The sequence below is a fragment of the Zalophus californianus genome, chromosome 5, assembly GCF_009762305.2.
Source record: "Zalophus californianus isolate mZalCal1 chromosome 5, mZalCal1.pri.v2, whole genome shotgun sequence".
NCBI lineage: Eukaryota > Metazoa > Chordata > Mammalia > Carnivora > Otariidae > Zalophus > Zalophus californianus.
In genome coordinates, this window is record NC_045599.1 from 128993746 (window position 1) to 129008076 (window position 14331).

General features: G+C 44.2%; 1 protein-coding gene across 9 annotated transcripts in view; it reads right to left on the bottom strand.

Annotated features, from left to right (window-relative positions):
• Window positions 1-14331, bottom strand: part of PDZD2 (PDZ domain containing 2) — a 343304-nt gene that overhangs the window by 70044 nt on the left and 258929 nt on the right. For 6 of the 9 annotated variants that reach the window (XM_027604788.2, XM_027604789.2, XM_027604790.2 and 3 more), the window contains 3 exons: window positions 9789-9931; window positions 6899-7031; window positions 625-780 (listed from right to left, as the gene is read on the bottom strand). In XM_027604788.2, coding sequence (XP_027460589.2) covers window positions 625-780; window positions 6899-7031; window positions 9789-9931 — 432 coding nt within the window. Of the gene's footprint in view, window positions 1-624; window positions 781-1212; window positions 1366-6898; window positions 7032-9788; window positions 9932-14331 lie in introns of those variants that run through there. The other 3 variants (XM_027604798.2, XM_027604791.2, XM_027604796.2) reach the window with 3 other exon arrangements.

Below are 14331 nucleotides of genomic sequence, written 5' to 3' on the forward strand. Positions count from 1 at the left end.
CCACACCTGTCAGATCTGGGATCCAAAGAGGAAACAAGGAGCCACACTGCAATCCCAGTTAACTAAAAGCCCTCCCGACTCCACGTGCCAGGTAGCACGTGAGAGCAGACCCTGAGGGTGTGAAAACAGCCACGAGCCCAGTGAAAGTCCTGGTTTCCTTAAAACCGAAAGACATATCCACACCACTGTGCCTGAATGGACTTTATGTTACTGTAACATTCCACTCTCAACCAGAATCTCTCCAAGTTTAAATTCACAACCAATCGTTTTCAAACACTACAACAAAAAATAGCAATAAAATCCATGTGTACATATGAATTACTAAGTGTCCTGGAACTTCATATACACACTGAACTTCCTGCACAGTTGCTCTCTCGTCTCATTTCCAATTTCAATGTTTTTTCTTAAATGAAAATCACTACCCTTACAGATTTGTTTGGAAGCTCCTGACCAAAAAATAAAAAAATAAAATAAATAAAAATAAAAATAAAAAAAATGCCCTGTGGTCCGCTTCCATTCGGTCTCTAGCCTACTGTCTTAAGCTATCATCTCTGATCCTGCCATCAATGTCTTCAGGGAAACATTGTTCCAGCAAAGCAGCTGGGGAAACAGAGGTGCACTTACTGTTCCCTGGACAGAAGACGAGCTGGGTCCTTCGTCTTCTTCCCCGTCTGGTTCCTGGTCTTCGTTGTCGGTCCAAGAGGACACGTCCTCTACTGAACTGGTCAGATCAGGCAAACTCTTAGATGTTAACCTCAGGAGGTCCTCGGCAGAGTTTTCCTATGGGGACACAATTAAAGACTCATGAATTACCCTACAGCACCAAGCCGTTCTGGGTCAAGCTCAAGGAAAACCCAGCAGAGTCAGCTGGGAGTAGTCAGGCGCTCTGAACCCAAAGACCAGATGGGAATGTATGTTCCACATTTCCAGGATGGCGAGGTTACCTCCCATGTCAGGGCTGTAGACCCAATTTAAACCCAAACCAATTTTTTTTTTCCTGAAAAATCTGTGTTTCTTAGATGTTTCTACAGGCAATCCAAATTCCCTGAACTTTAGATCCTCTGATACTCTCTCCTACCTTGCGTTCAGGGTAGTTTAAGCGCCCTCATAGGCAGGCCAACATCTTAGAGCTGTGGTCTCTGCCCAGTGCTCCAAACCCACCTCCCTCCATTCTCCCCTCCAACCCACACCTTCCATTCCAGACATACTGACCTTCCAACACGCCAGGCCCTGCTCCCTTTTCTACCAGCAGTTCCCTCTGCCCAGTGAGCTAAGCTTCCCGGCTCAGCCTGAGCACCCTCTCCTGCAAGCCCTCCTGGACCATCTCAGGAGGCATCCCATTTGCCTTTCCCTTCTTCCCGAATGTCCTTTACTCTTTCTTTCAGCGCTTCGCATGTACGTCTGACTATACCACCTATCTCTCCTGCTTATCTGAGCGTTCCTCAAACCGAATGCCATTTCTACTCTTTGACGTGTCCCCAGGCCCAGGACAGAGCTCTAATATCCATGTGTTCCTCCCCCTCATGGCTCATCTCACTAGCATATGTTCATTAGAAAGAGATTAGGCTGTTGATTGAATCATGACGCCAAAGTGGAGACTGATAAGGTCTCTTCAAAGAAAGCAGCCCTTGAACAATTTTTAAAGGTCAACAAAATACATGGAATCAGACTCCATTAAGATTAGACTATAAAGAGGGCTCCACCATAGCCCTTCCTTCCTATGCACAGACAAGGCCACAGGGGTCAGTGGGAGGCAGGCGAGGTCACCTAGGCCACGTGATAATCCCACATGCAGAGGTGGCCCACACAGCCACCGAGAACTCTCCGGGGAGGCGCCACAGCCCAGGAGGCCAGGGACCAGGGCTGCGGCTGATCTGATGCCAGAAAAGAGAGAAATGTGTCCTTCCTTCTCCCACAACAGCCATTTCTACAAGGAAGGAAGCCTGTGGAAAGCTTTGATCACCATATTCTTCGGGGCTTGACAGAAAGGAGAACAAGAGAAGACACCCATCTCAAACAAGGGGTGTTACAGACTATTCGTGACTGGGCACCTGGTGACAGTGATGTTTGTTGCTAGTTTGATGTGTGTCCCACCGTGGAGGCACCCGCAGCCTATTCACGTCAGGTCAGTAATTGTGAATACTATACAGTTAGACCTTACCTCAGGGAAGGAAAAAGCTATGAAGCAAAAAGTGAGTTCAGCTCTCTTCTGGGAGGTCAACTCTGTTAGACCATTAACGGAAAAGAGTTTTTAAAAAAGATGAAGGTCCCAACTGGTGAGTAAATGGTACAACAGCCACAGGATAGAAGACTCCATGGTCATCAGCAATGGTGCTACAGAAAGGCACTTTCTGATGCGGAAAGATTCTTACTGCATGCTGCTTAGTGAAAAAGCAGGTGAGAAACAGTATTATCATTTTAATAATGGATGTAACAATAAACTGGATGTAGTAATATGTGATAACCATAAAGGCAAACATTTCTCCAAGTGCTTCTTGCAACCAGCCGCAGTGTTTGGGCTCTTTATATTTCATTTAATCTTCCAGACACTCTGCGAAGTAGTTACAGATTCTCACCGTCCAGGTGAGGAAACAAAGGTTTAAAAAAATGCAACAACTTGTTCAAGACACACAGCTTAAAAAAAAAAAAAAAGACACACAGCCTTTAGGGGCTATACTGGCTCTGATGTTCAGGGGACTCTGCCTCCAGGGGCACTCTGGCCCCTTGTGTTTGAGTCTGTTAAAAAAACACACCTGTAAGGACTGACCAGGTAATGGATAGAACTATTGGCGGTGTTATGAAAATGTTATCTTCCTTTTCTTCTAGGTTTTCTACATTATTTTCTACAAATAATAAATGCATGTTACTTGTTAATAAAAACTGAGAGTGCTCGAGAGAGAGAGAAATCTGTATTGATATGTATGTGCTTCCCGGAATATCAAAACATGCTGGGATATTCTGATTTCATTCATTTGACAAAAACTTTCTAAGCTCGTATGTATAAGCAAGCAACATATTTGTATGGAGCACATGAGACAGCCTGTCCCGAAGAAAGTAATGGTTATATTTTCAAAACAATGCCCTAAAGTTTGGTGACAAAGTGACTGTTTTCTACAGCAATAATTTACATTTTTATTTATTTATTTTTTATTCAGCAAATCAAAAGCTCTTTTTTTCCCACCTTCTTCTCTTCAAATGTAAAGACAAAACAAAGACTCTGGACTGCTTGCTCTTGTTGGATAACGAAGAGGCACAGATGCCAAGAGGTGTGGAAAGACGGACTTTTTCTCTCCAAGGTGGATGAGTATCTTGGAGGGTGGAGATTAAGTTTAGGAACAAACAGTGGGCAGCTGCTATAGCAACGTATTGCCTGGCTGTAAACGGAGTCTATGGGAGGAAATGAGAGGTATCACTCCTCTGCGGGCTGGGTCATCTTTAGGCCCTTCACTACAGATGGCCAAGAGCAATAGATTGAGAGCTGGAACACCCATTCCAGGGCTCCAGACGCCCTACAAAGACCCAGTGAGTGTCCCTAAAGTCAAAGCTTCTGGCAGGAACACATTACCTTTCTTTAATGCCATTGGCTCCGTGTCCTCTATATCTTATTTGACTAAGGGGCAGCTTGGTGTACAGGAAGAAGCATGAAAGTGAAGTCTTATGGACCCATGATGAAACCTGTTTCTGCCCCCCACTGCTTGTGTGACCTCTGGGTAAATTAATTAACCACTTAGATTTTAACGTCATCTTTTGAATAAAAAGAATTAATACCTCTCTCATGGGATTTCAAGAATTAAATGAGATCATAGGGAAAAAGCACCTGGCACCCAGTGTGTACCTGATACATATTAGCGTCCTTTCTTTGAGTCAGTGAGTGAGACCACAGATCAGGCATCATCCAGGAAACCAGCTTTCAAAACCCCCTTGTATCCTCCTTAATTATGCTTACCCATAAGTGGACTTTTTATTATTTAAATTTTAGGTAGTATAATATTACAGTGCAATATTGGTTTCTGGAGTGGAATGCAGTGATTCATCACTAACACAAAACACCCAGTGCTCATCACAACAAGTGCCCTCCTTAATGCCCATCACCCATCTAAACCATTCCCCACCCACCTCCCTTAGTCAACCCTCAGTTTGTTCTCTCCTGTTGAGTATTTTATGGCTTGTTTCCTCTCTCTTTTCTTTTCCTCTTTCCCATATGTTCATCTATTTTCTTTCTTAAATTCCACATATGAATGAGATCATATGGTATCTGTCTTCCTCTGACTGACCTTTTTCACCTAGCATAATACATTCTAGCTCATCCACGTCGTTGTAAATGGCAAGATTTCATTATTTTTGATGGCTGAGTAATACTCCATTGTGTGTGTGTGTGTGTGTGTGTACACACACACACACATCACATTTTCTTTATCATCAGTTGATGGGCATTTGGGCTCTCTCCATAGTTTAGCCATTGTTGAAAATGCTGCTATAAACATTGGGGAGCATGTAACCCTTCGAATCTGTATTTTTGTATCCTTTGGGTAAATACCTAGTAGGGCAATTGCTGGATTGTAGGTTAGTTCTATTTTTAACATTTTGAGGAGCCTCCATATTTTTCTCTAGTGTGGCTACACCAGTTTGCGTTCCCACCAACAGTATTAAGAAAAGTTCCCCTTTCTCTGCATCCTCGCCAACATCTGTTGTTTCCTGTGTTGTTAATTTTAGCCATCCTGACATGTGTGAGGTGGTATCTCATTGTGGTTTTGATTTGTATTTCCCTGATGATGAGTGATGTTGAGCATCTTTTCATGTTTCTGTTAGCTATCTGGATGTCTTCTTTGGAAAAAGTGTCTATTCAGGTCTTCTGCCCATTTCTTAACTGGGTTGTTTCTTTTTTTGGGGTGTTGAATTTGAGAAGTTCTTTGTAGATTTTGGACACTAACCCCTTATCAGTTAGGGTAGATATTTGCAAATATCTTCTCCAATTCTGTAGGCTACCTTTTAGTTTTGTTGATTGTTTCCTTTGCTGTGCAGAAGATTTTTATCTCGATGAAGTCCCAATAGTTCATTTTGCTTTTGTTTTCCTTGCCTGTGGTGACGTGTCTAGAAAGAAGTTGCTATGGCTGAGGTCAAAGAGGTTGCTGCCTGTGTTCTCCTCTAGGATTTTGATGGTTTCCTGTCTTACATTAAGGTCTTTCATCCATTTTTGAATTTATTTTTATGTATGGTGTAAGCAAGTGATAAGTGGACGGACCTTTCTTGTTTTTATTTTATGATTTCTTTGTGTCCATGTGTTTGTGGATAACAGCTTGACCTAGAAGATGTTTTCTCTTCCCCATTTTCTGAACTAGCAGGAGAAAGAAGTCAGCATAGAAATAAAGGTTTGGTGGCCCCATGGTATGCTTGTGCAGGAACCCCCGCATTCTTGAGCCAGAGACTGTGGGGAGGTGGGCTGTGCAAACACAGCATTCAGTGTGTGTGTGAGTGTTTAAGACCCGATGGTGCTTTTCAAACCCCATCACCTTTGGCTGAAAGGGAACTTGCTTGTCCTTCCCTTGCAGCATTTCCCTCTTGTGGAATTCAGCAGACTGAGTGGGAACATCCCTGCTCTGCTCTCCTTCCTGTCCCAAGTGAGGAGACACCAGGGTACCCTGGGGTATCTCTGAGAGGGGAGGAGGGAGCCTGTGAATGGAGACTGTCTGAACCCCTGCCTCCGGGGCCTCAATGCCAACCCTTCCTCCCAAGTCTGTGCCAAGGCTCTGCGTTCTTGTTGGAAGCCTGAGAGTCTGGGTTAAGGGATTGGGGTGTGAGAGGGATAAAAGGAGGAAAGCAGATTTTCCAGACAGTTCAAAATATTCTAATTATTAAATACTCCCAAAATAGGCAATACACCTTGTAATCTAAGAGGGAAAATACAGAAAAACCTGTGGAGGTTAGGTTCAAAAAAATAATAGGAACAATGGGGACAGAATTAGCCCTACTGGGCGAGACCGTATTGCTGCGGAGGGTTGAGGCCTGGGGCGGCTTCCCGTCACTGCTTCCATGAGTGGAATGAAGCCCAGTGGCTCCCCTGCATAGCTCCCAAGTGCTGTGGGCATTTTCCTGTCTTAGCAACAGCAGATGGGACCAAGGAGCAGAAGCAAGAGGGCTCGGGTCCTCTTTCTGGTCACACTGCTATGGAGGCCAGGGCACGAAGGCTGGTGACACCAGGGGACGAAGCGGATGCTGGGGGCCCAGGACATCGGCACTGTTTTAACACACTCCAGGGATGGGGGCGCAAGAAGCCCAAGCCTGAGCCCTTGTGACAAAGAGGGGACAACCAGAGGGAGGGGACAGACATGCTGTGCATCAAAGCCAGGGACCTGGCGCTGCAGATGCAAGCCAGCCACAGGAGCTCGGCCTCACTGTCTCATCAGGAAAACTGAGGAGAAAGGGGGAAAGGGGTGGCTGGACAAACAGGATCCACAGGGCTTCCGGCAGCGCCAACACTCTGTGAGGACACGAGTCAGAACCAGGGCCTGTCGCCTGCCCGTGGCTAGCCCTGAACCTTTTTCCTTTGGGACCTGGGAGAGGGGCAGCTCCACACCTCTCCTTCATCCCTGCCTTCCAGTGGACATCCATGTCTCCTCTTCGGTTTCTCCCCGGGAGGGGTGCTACTCTCTCTGCCTTGTCCTTCTGGCCACCCTACCATTCCTCCCCCTTCCTTAGTCCTATTACTGCTTTTCCATCAATTAAATATTTCAGATAAAGGCCACCCTCGTGGGCTTGCCCTGTAGAATCACGGCCGTTTAAATGGTCCCAGTAAACATGCAAGTGTGTGCGTGCGTATGTGGCACAGGAAGGGCTCAAATCCAAATTCACCACCATCATTAAAAATATTAAAAACAAAAAACAAAAACAAACTACCTACCTTGCTGGCTACCACCAGCTGAACCATTCCAGTGGCGGAGCGGAGAATGGCCACAGCTTCCTCATGGGAGAGCCCCACCAGTAAGTGACCATTGATTACCAGCAGCTCATCTCCTAAGGACAGCCTGCCATCCCTGAGGAAATGGAGATGGGAAAAAAATCCCTTGTCAAGATATTCTGGGCTTGAGAAGGGCCATTTTCCTGGAGCTGGGGAGGGTCGCAAGAGGGACGGTTAAAATCAGGCTAAGGAAAAAGTAGAGACAGCCAGCGACAGTTTGGGTTGGGATTTTTCCTTTGGTCTGGCTGGGCCCTGATGCCCACTTAGGGAAACCCCATGATTTCACATGGTTGCCTGGCAGCAAGCAAGTTCTTAGTTCACCGCCATATCCTGCATCAACCTTAATGAAATGCTTCCCATCCAGGGGGAGACAATGATAGAGGAACTGAGACCCCAAGGTTTTTGGAAAGTCGAGTCATTCTGTTTTTAATCCTAATGCCATCCTGTCCTCACAACTGAGTTGTCAGCTGAGTCACTGAGCTGAGCACCCCAAACAAAGGTATCTTAAGCTTAACAGAAGCCTTCTCTAACCTGCTGTCCTCTCTCTTTCCAGGTGACAAGGACCTGGCCATGTTTCCTCTGTGGCTCCTGGGACCCTTCACTGCATGTGCATGTGCCCCACCCCCCAACACACATGCAGAGTTATAGGACCTTGAGGATAAAGTCTCTCAGCACCAATTCCATCCTACAGCCATGCTTCATCAGGAGGATGAATACAAAAATCAAACAGTCTGACCGGTTAACTGCTATTGCACGTGTCAGACCTGGTCTACAAATGTGTTCTGTTTCTTTATTTCCTCTAAAGTAAATTATAGCTGACTTAGAGCTTCCTTCCCACTGGGCTGGGACTGCCTGCCGTCGGGTGGGTCAAGGGTTGGGGTGGCACGCTGTGCCAGAGCATTGTGCATGTGCCTTCGGTCATGAAGGGTCAACAGTCCTGTGGGTTCCACTTGAACCTCCAGTGGTCTGGTTTTCCATGCTCCCAAAGGAGCCAGAGGTTTTTCATCTCTATTGCTAAATATGGGATAGGAAGTCTGGTGAGGGGGATGGTCCCTAAGCCTAGGGTTCCACCATCCCCTCCGAAGGCTTTCCATCAATACCCAAGGTGCTGGTGTGGGACTGTGCCTGTCCCCAATATTCCTAGATTTACCCAAATTTCTCTCCAACGTGTTGACTCTTCCCACCTTGCCTTCTTTCAGCAAATCAACCAGCTTCTCTCCATCCTTCCCTCCCTCACTGGTTTTTCTCTCAGTCGTCTAAGGCATGCATCATAATCTTTTCCATGAATTTAGGCTTTCACGAAAGACAGGAGGCACCAGAGACTTGCGACAGCCTCTGATTTCTGTCCTTCAAAAATCCCTGAATCAGAGAAATGCGAAGAACCCTTCTAGTTGCTTGGATTGGAAAGAGAAGGGGAATAGGAAGCCCACAGAGAACCTCAAGGAGGTGTGTGTGGGGGGGCCATCGAGAAAGAGAGGGATTTAGGAGTAAAAAAGAACACTGAGTTCTGACCAATGTCCCTGAATTTATTCAAGACCATCCCTACCCCCATCCCTTTTCTTATTTCCCTCTTCAATTCCATTTGTCTCATCTCCTGTTATTAACTAGAACGCCCCACATGTGAATTATATACTCCAGAAGCAGAGAGAGAGACAGGCACACAACTCCAGGCTAAGGGGGAAGAGAAAATGGTGAAACCTACTAGAAACAGCTCACATAGAAAACAGACAAGAACAGTTCTATTTAAGTTTATCTCTGGGCACAGGAATTTCCTAATTGTCAACTTTCCAAAGACATGCTAGAACCCAAGACCGAGGATTAATGGGAAAATGGCTATCTGATGGGAGTTCCTCAAAGCATACCTCATGTGGGAAATTTAGTGATGCTCTTCTGGATCAAAACTAAGGTCTTAATCCTTCCATAATGACGGCTGCCCAGATAACTGACAAGTGCAGTTATTCTTCTCTCTAGTTGTTAGCATCTTACCCTGAGTCATGAGACTAGAACTGGGACATGACACATGACCGTTTCTACCGTTGTCCTCTCCTAGTCTTCCAATCTTTTTTATACACCTACTGTATACGTGTGTATACTGTACATACCCCAGCGTGCCTTGTCGATAGTAGACGCCCTATATACACGGAAGCAGTCAGCTAGCAAAGCAAAGGCATGCTGTATATTTTGGGATAGTTACATCCTTGTAACTCCAGATGGATTTCTTTGTACATGCTCTGCCTAAGCACTGTCCTTCTTCCTACTTAAGACAGTAGTTCAGATTAAAAAACAAGTTTTGAAGTATGAATTGTTCAGGTCACAAGGAGAAAAATTCCCATTTACATTTCTCCTCTTGGCATTTACATGACACATGTATATAAGTGTGTGTTGAAACCTGACAGAACTGACACGGCACATGAACTGTGGTCGCCATTTAAAATCAATTGCTTTCCCACGTCATTAGCCACAATCTTATGGGGGTTAAGATGTCAGGAATGTGGCGTTCTGTTGCGTAGCATAGTCTCAATAGGTAACCACATATTACCAGTATCCTAAAAGTTAGGATAAGTAACAATCACTTGAAACTCAAAACAGGCTAGAAAGAAATCCAATCTCTTCTGATTCGGAGGAGCCTGTACTGTCTCCAGCAATTAGCCACTTCCTGTGCCCAGAGGTGTGTTTAATTGGAACTGCTCATGCCTGATTTTCTTCCATGCTCCAGCATCATCTTTATGAACTGCAATTACCAGGGCTTTGACCAAATGGAAGAGTCCTACACCCGGAGGAAGGGAAGGGAGAGGATAAGGTGGCAGAGAAGAAGGGAGAGTTATCTAGTCACCTGTGAGCGGCACCTCCTTCCTTCACTTGAGTGACAACGATAGCGTGAGGTGAGCGCTTTGATCCTCGGCCTCCACTAACCTGAATTCCCAGCCCATCCGATTCTTTAAGCAGCTCCATCTTCCATATCCGGCCAACTTCCTCCTTGGAAGAAAAAGTGAGCACACTATGAAGTATATGGACAGACACGTGGCATTGACCCAGGAGAGTGGAGCTGTTAGGTCAAGCCAAATAGTCATCAATTGTCAACAGGTATTGTAGATGACCACGGAAAGAAAAAGCCGTGTGTGCTGGACCAGACTCTCTAGCTGCCTGTCTAACAGAACGTTCTGTGATGATGGAAATGTTCTATATTTGTACAATCCAACATGGAGCCACTAGCCACAGGTGACTATTGAGTGCTTGAAATGTGGGTAGTGGCAACTGAGATGCTAAATGTTTTATTTCATTTAGTTTTAATTAAATTAAATAGCTACCTGTGGCGAGTGGCTATAATATTGGACAGCAAGAGTGATTATCCAATTTCCTGACCAGGATTCTGTTAAGTAAAACTTCTTCTGCCTGAAACCTGGATACCACTGTGTGTATAAACACTGGCTGTGTCTGGGTTCCATTTATTTACGCACAGCTACTGATTAATAAAGGAAGATGAAAGGAAGGCAAAGATAGGTCTTGGTGCCAGGAGACTTCAACTAATTTGAGCCCAGCTCTGACACTTAGTACTTATGAAAGTCCTTATGCCTAAGACCCTCAGTTTCCTTGCCTCTAAAGTGGGGATAATTATTAATACTTTCAGATTTGTCATTAGGATTAAATGAGATATTTATGGAAGCAGCAGTGCTTCTGACACCTAGTAGAGACATAATAAATGTTGACTGGTGACCTTATATTATTTATATAGGCACATGTATATGGTAGAACCATCATATTATAATATACCCAATGGTACTGTAACAGTGTTGCATGGTGACAAATGGTAGCTACAGTTGTGGTGAGCATAGCATAATGTGTAGTTGTCCAATCACTATGTTGTACACCTGAAACTGATGTAACATTGTGTATCAATTATACATCACTAAAAAAAACCCTATCATGTTGAATTGAATCTCAAGCTTCCTAAGACCATAAAAATGAGATCTTTGGTGGAAGAAACCAAAACAGGAAATTAATTGATGAATTTGTTATTGACTTCTTATAGACATTGGTCTGTACACTCTTTAAATACATTAAAACATGCTTCAACCCTTATAAAGATCTATTCTTTAAAAAAAACTAATCATGTCTCTAAGTCCTCTGGACTAATGGTAGCTTTTCTGCTTTGGTTAATTCTCCATTTCACTCCCTATTTTATGCCTGATGCAAAATGTTTGAGTTCCTTCAGATACTTGGGTGTTCAGAGAAACGAAAGCAAAACCTTCCAAGGTGATTTACTTTGGGGGTCTTACGTTAGGCTCACTCCTGTAAGTTCTTTTTATCTCTAGGTCTATGGGTATGCATTCCTTAACATATAAAACAAAAGCCATGTCCTTTCCTCATCCATCATGAAGGTCTAAAGGAACCATTAAGGTCCAATATGGACAAAGCCATCCTCCTCCCAGAAATAGACAACCTTCCCATTTAAGCTGCTTGCAAAAGAGAAAGAATGTGAAGTATTCAGAAAATCTGAAATACATACTGTCAGAAACTAAAATGAAACTTGCAATAGTAAAAAAACCAGATGTTAAACAGTCACTGATGCGCAGCAGTAAGAATGTCTGGGGAAATTATTAACAGACAGAGACCTGTTGGATCCTATACTTTCTCTAGTCAGCACTGCTCAGCGGGGCTCCATTGCTCTGGCAACATGCAGTGGTGCCAATGGTCTCCTTCATCTGCTGACCACAGACAAACGATGCCTGTATGGCCAAATGTAACTTCAGAAGTCACTGGCTTACCACGGTAGTTCATGAACTTGTCAACAATCCCTGTATCATCCAATCATTTCACTTTGGACTCCATGGTTTTTGGTTTGTTGCCTCTGACCTCTGGAACACCTTTATCTCTTCTCCATTCAGAAGTAACCTACTGGCCTTCAAAGTCTCTCACAGCTCCACTATTTCCTAAAAGCCATCCTTGAGAGTCAGTGCTACTGACAAGATGGCAACTTTCGACACACGAGGCCCTGTGGCCTAGTGGATAGCCCCAAAGGGAACAAATTCAGGGATGTGCTGATTAGCTGTTGTCCTGGCTTGCTCCTATGGGCCTACCCTATGGCTGCCTCCCTGGGCCTAACAAAGGAGCTGAGAAACTAGAGCATAATGGTGGCTTGACTTGTTTTTTCCATGGAAGATATGCCATGGCTACTAGGGTCTTGATGGTATGGGACAGTGCTCCTCCCTCTCCCAGTACATAAGAGCTGTGAAATCCTTTCCCCAAAGCAACAGGGACCATTATTAGAGTCCAGAACTAAGAAAATCCATTTGGCTTTAGCCCAAATTAGCAGAAACCTATTCATTCCATTACTAGCTGCACCATCATTTCCCCCCATCCTACCATCTTTTTGTTAAACAGAGCTTGTTACGTACAGTTCATAGAGGGTATGACAATACTAGATATACAGTCCTTTCTCATTTTTAACTAGCTTTTAGAAATAGAACTTGTGGCAAGAAACACGCAAAACTATGATCATGGAGAAAGAATAATGACCTAATGTATATACTCTTGACAAAAGAGCTAAAGACAATTTTCATTAAGAGCACTCACATGCCCCATTTATACCCTTGCCCAATACACACACAAATAGTTAAATGCAAAATAAAACACATATCTAATAAAAACAGCTTCAGAGGGCAGGGATGACCAATCTGTAATACGGCCCCCAACTATGCTAATCAAGAAGCAGGTCTTCTTTTCCACTTTTATCCAATAACATGAGTTTTTTCCTCCATAATTGAAAGTAGGAACTATACGGGGGGAGTTTAAAGAAGTCCATGCAAGTTTCCCAGCTCTGGAATTTCTTGATCATCTAATGAGGAGTTCAGAGGTACACAAAGGAAGGCACAAACAGGAAGAAAGAGGCAGATGTTATCATTCTCAATTGTCCAACTGTCAGTATTAAATCTAGCTGCCCACAGCTAAAAGCAGTGTTCAGTTACAAACAAAATCAGTGTCTCAAGTTTATGAGGCTAAAGCTGGCACTGGCAGAAAATCAACAGGCCGACTTAAATATAATAATATTAAGTATATTTCCAACTGCTTCCTTACAATTCCACTTGGGTATCTAATACACACCTCAGTATGGTCAAAACAAGACTCTGCCTCCCTCTCACTCCTGGCTTTCTCACCACCATCATCTACTCAAGCTAAAGAGGGTATGCAAACCAAAAGCTCACAAGTTATCTTTGATTCCTTCTTCTATTTCCTGTATCTAAACCATAAGCAAAATCTGTCGATTCTACTTGCAAAACACACCCACATCCACCTACTTCTGCTCCTCTTTGCCACCACCACTGTCAAGACCACCAGCATCTCTAGCTTGAGTTATCACACTAGCCTCCAATCTGGTCTCTCTTTTTATTTTTTGCTCCCTACAATCTCCTATTCTCCATTACACATCTAGGGGAGACTTTTTTCTTTTTTAAGATTATTTATTTAGTTTAGAGGGAGAGAGAAGGTAAGCAGGGGCAGAGGGAGAGAGAGAGAAACCTCCAGCAGACTTCCCACTGAGCATGGAGCCTGACATGGGGCTTGATCCCAGGACCCTGAGATCATGATCTGAGCCGAAATCAGGAGTTCACCGCTTAAGGCTGAGTCACCCAGGGTGAACTTTTTTTAAAAAACATACATGATGCACTCAGCTTAAACCTTCCAACAGCTCCCTACTAGACTTAGACTGAGGTCTAAATCTTTGAGATGGTTTACACAAACCTCTACATCTAGTCCCGCCCATGATCCCAAATCACCTCCCTGTGCTCTCCCCATCACTCACTGTGCTTTGGTCTCTCTGCCCCTGGAACATTCCATCACTCCTGCCTAGGACAGCTGCATGTGCTGGCTCCTCCCTGGAAATATTCTGCCCCTAGATTTTGTAGGGCTGTCCTTTCCTGACACTCAGGCTTCAGCTCAAACATTGCCTCTCTAATGAGGTCTTCACTGATACCAATTTCAGCTAACTCCCTACCGGGCCACTGCCCAGGCATCTTTCACTTTACTGCTTTATTTCATTTATAGTACCAGTTGCCACCATCTAACATTTAGATTCAGTTATCTGCTTGTTTATTGCTTGTGGCCCCTTATCTGTGATAAGTGCCATGGGACAGAACCATGTCTCTCATTTATCAGCAGGTTCTCCAGCAACTAGAACAGTGCCTAGCCCATAACAATACTGCATAAATGCCACAGAATTAACAAATATAGGATGTTTATACACGGATCTTATGGTTTTTCAGAAGTTACTGAGAGTGACATTAAGAGGCTCGCCCAGATGGGAAACCTGCATGTTTGCCAATGTTTAGCGTGTGAACATCCAATCCAGTTGTAGAGACGATTGAGTTCTGAAACAGATC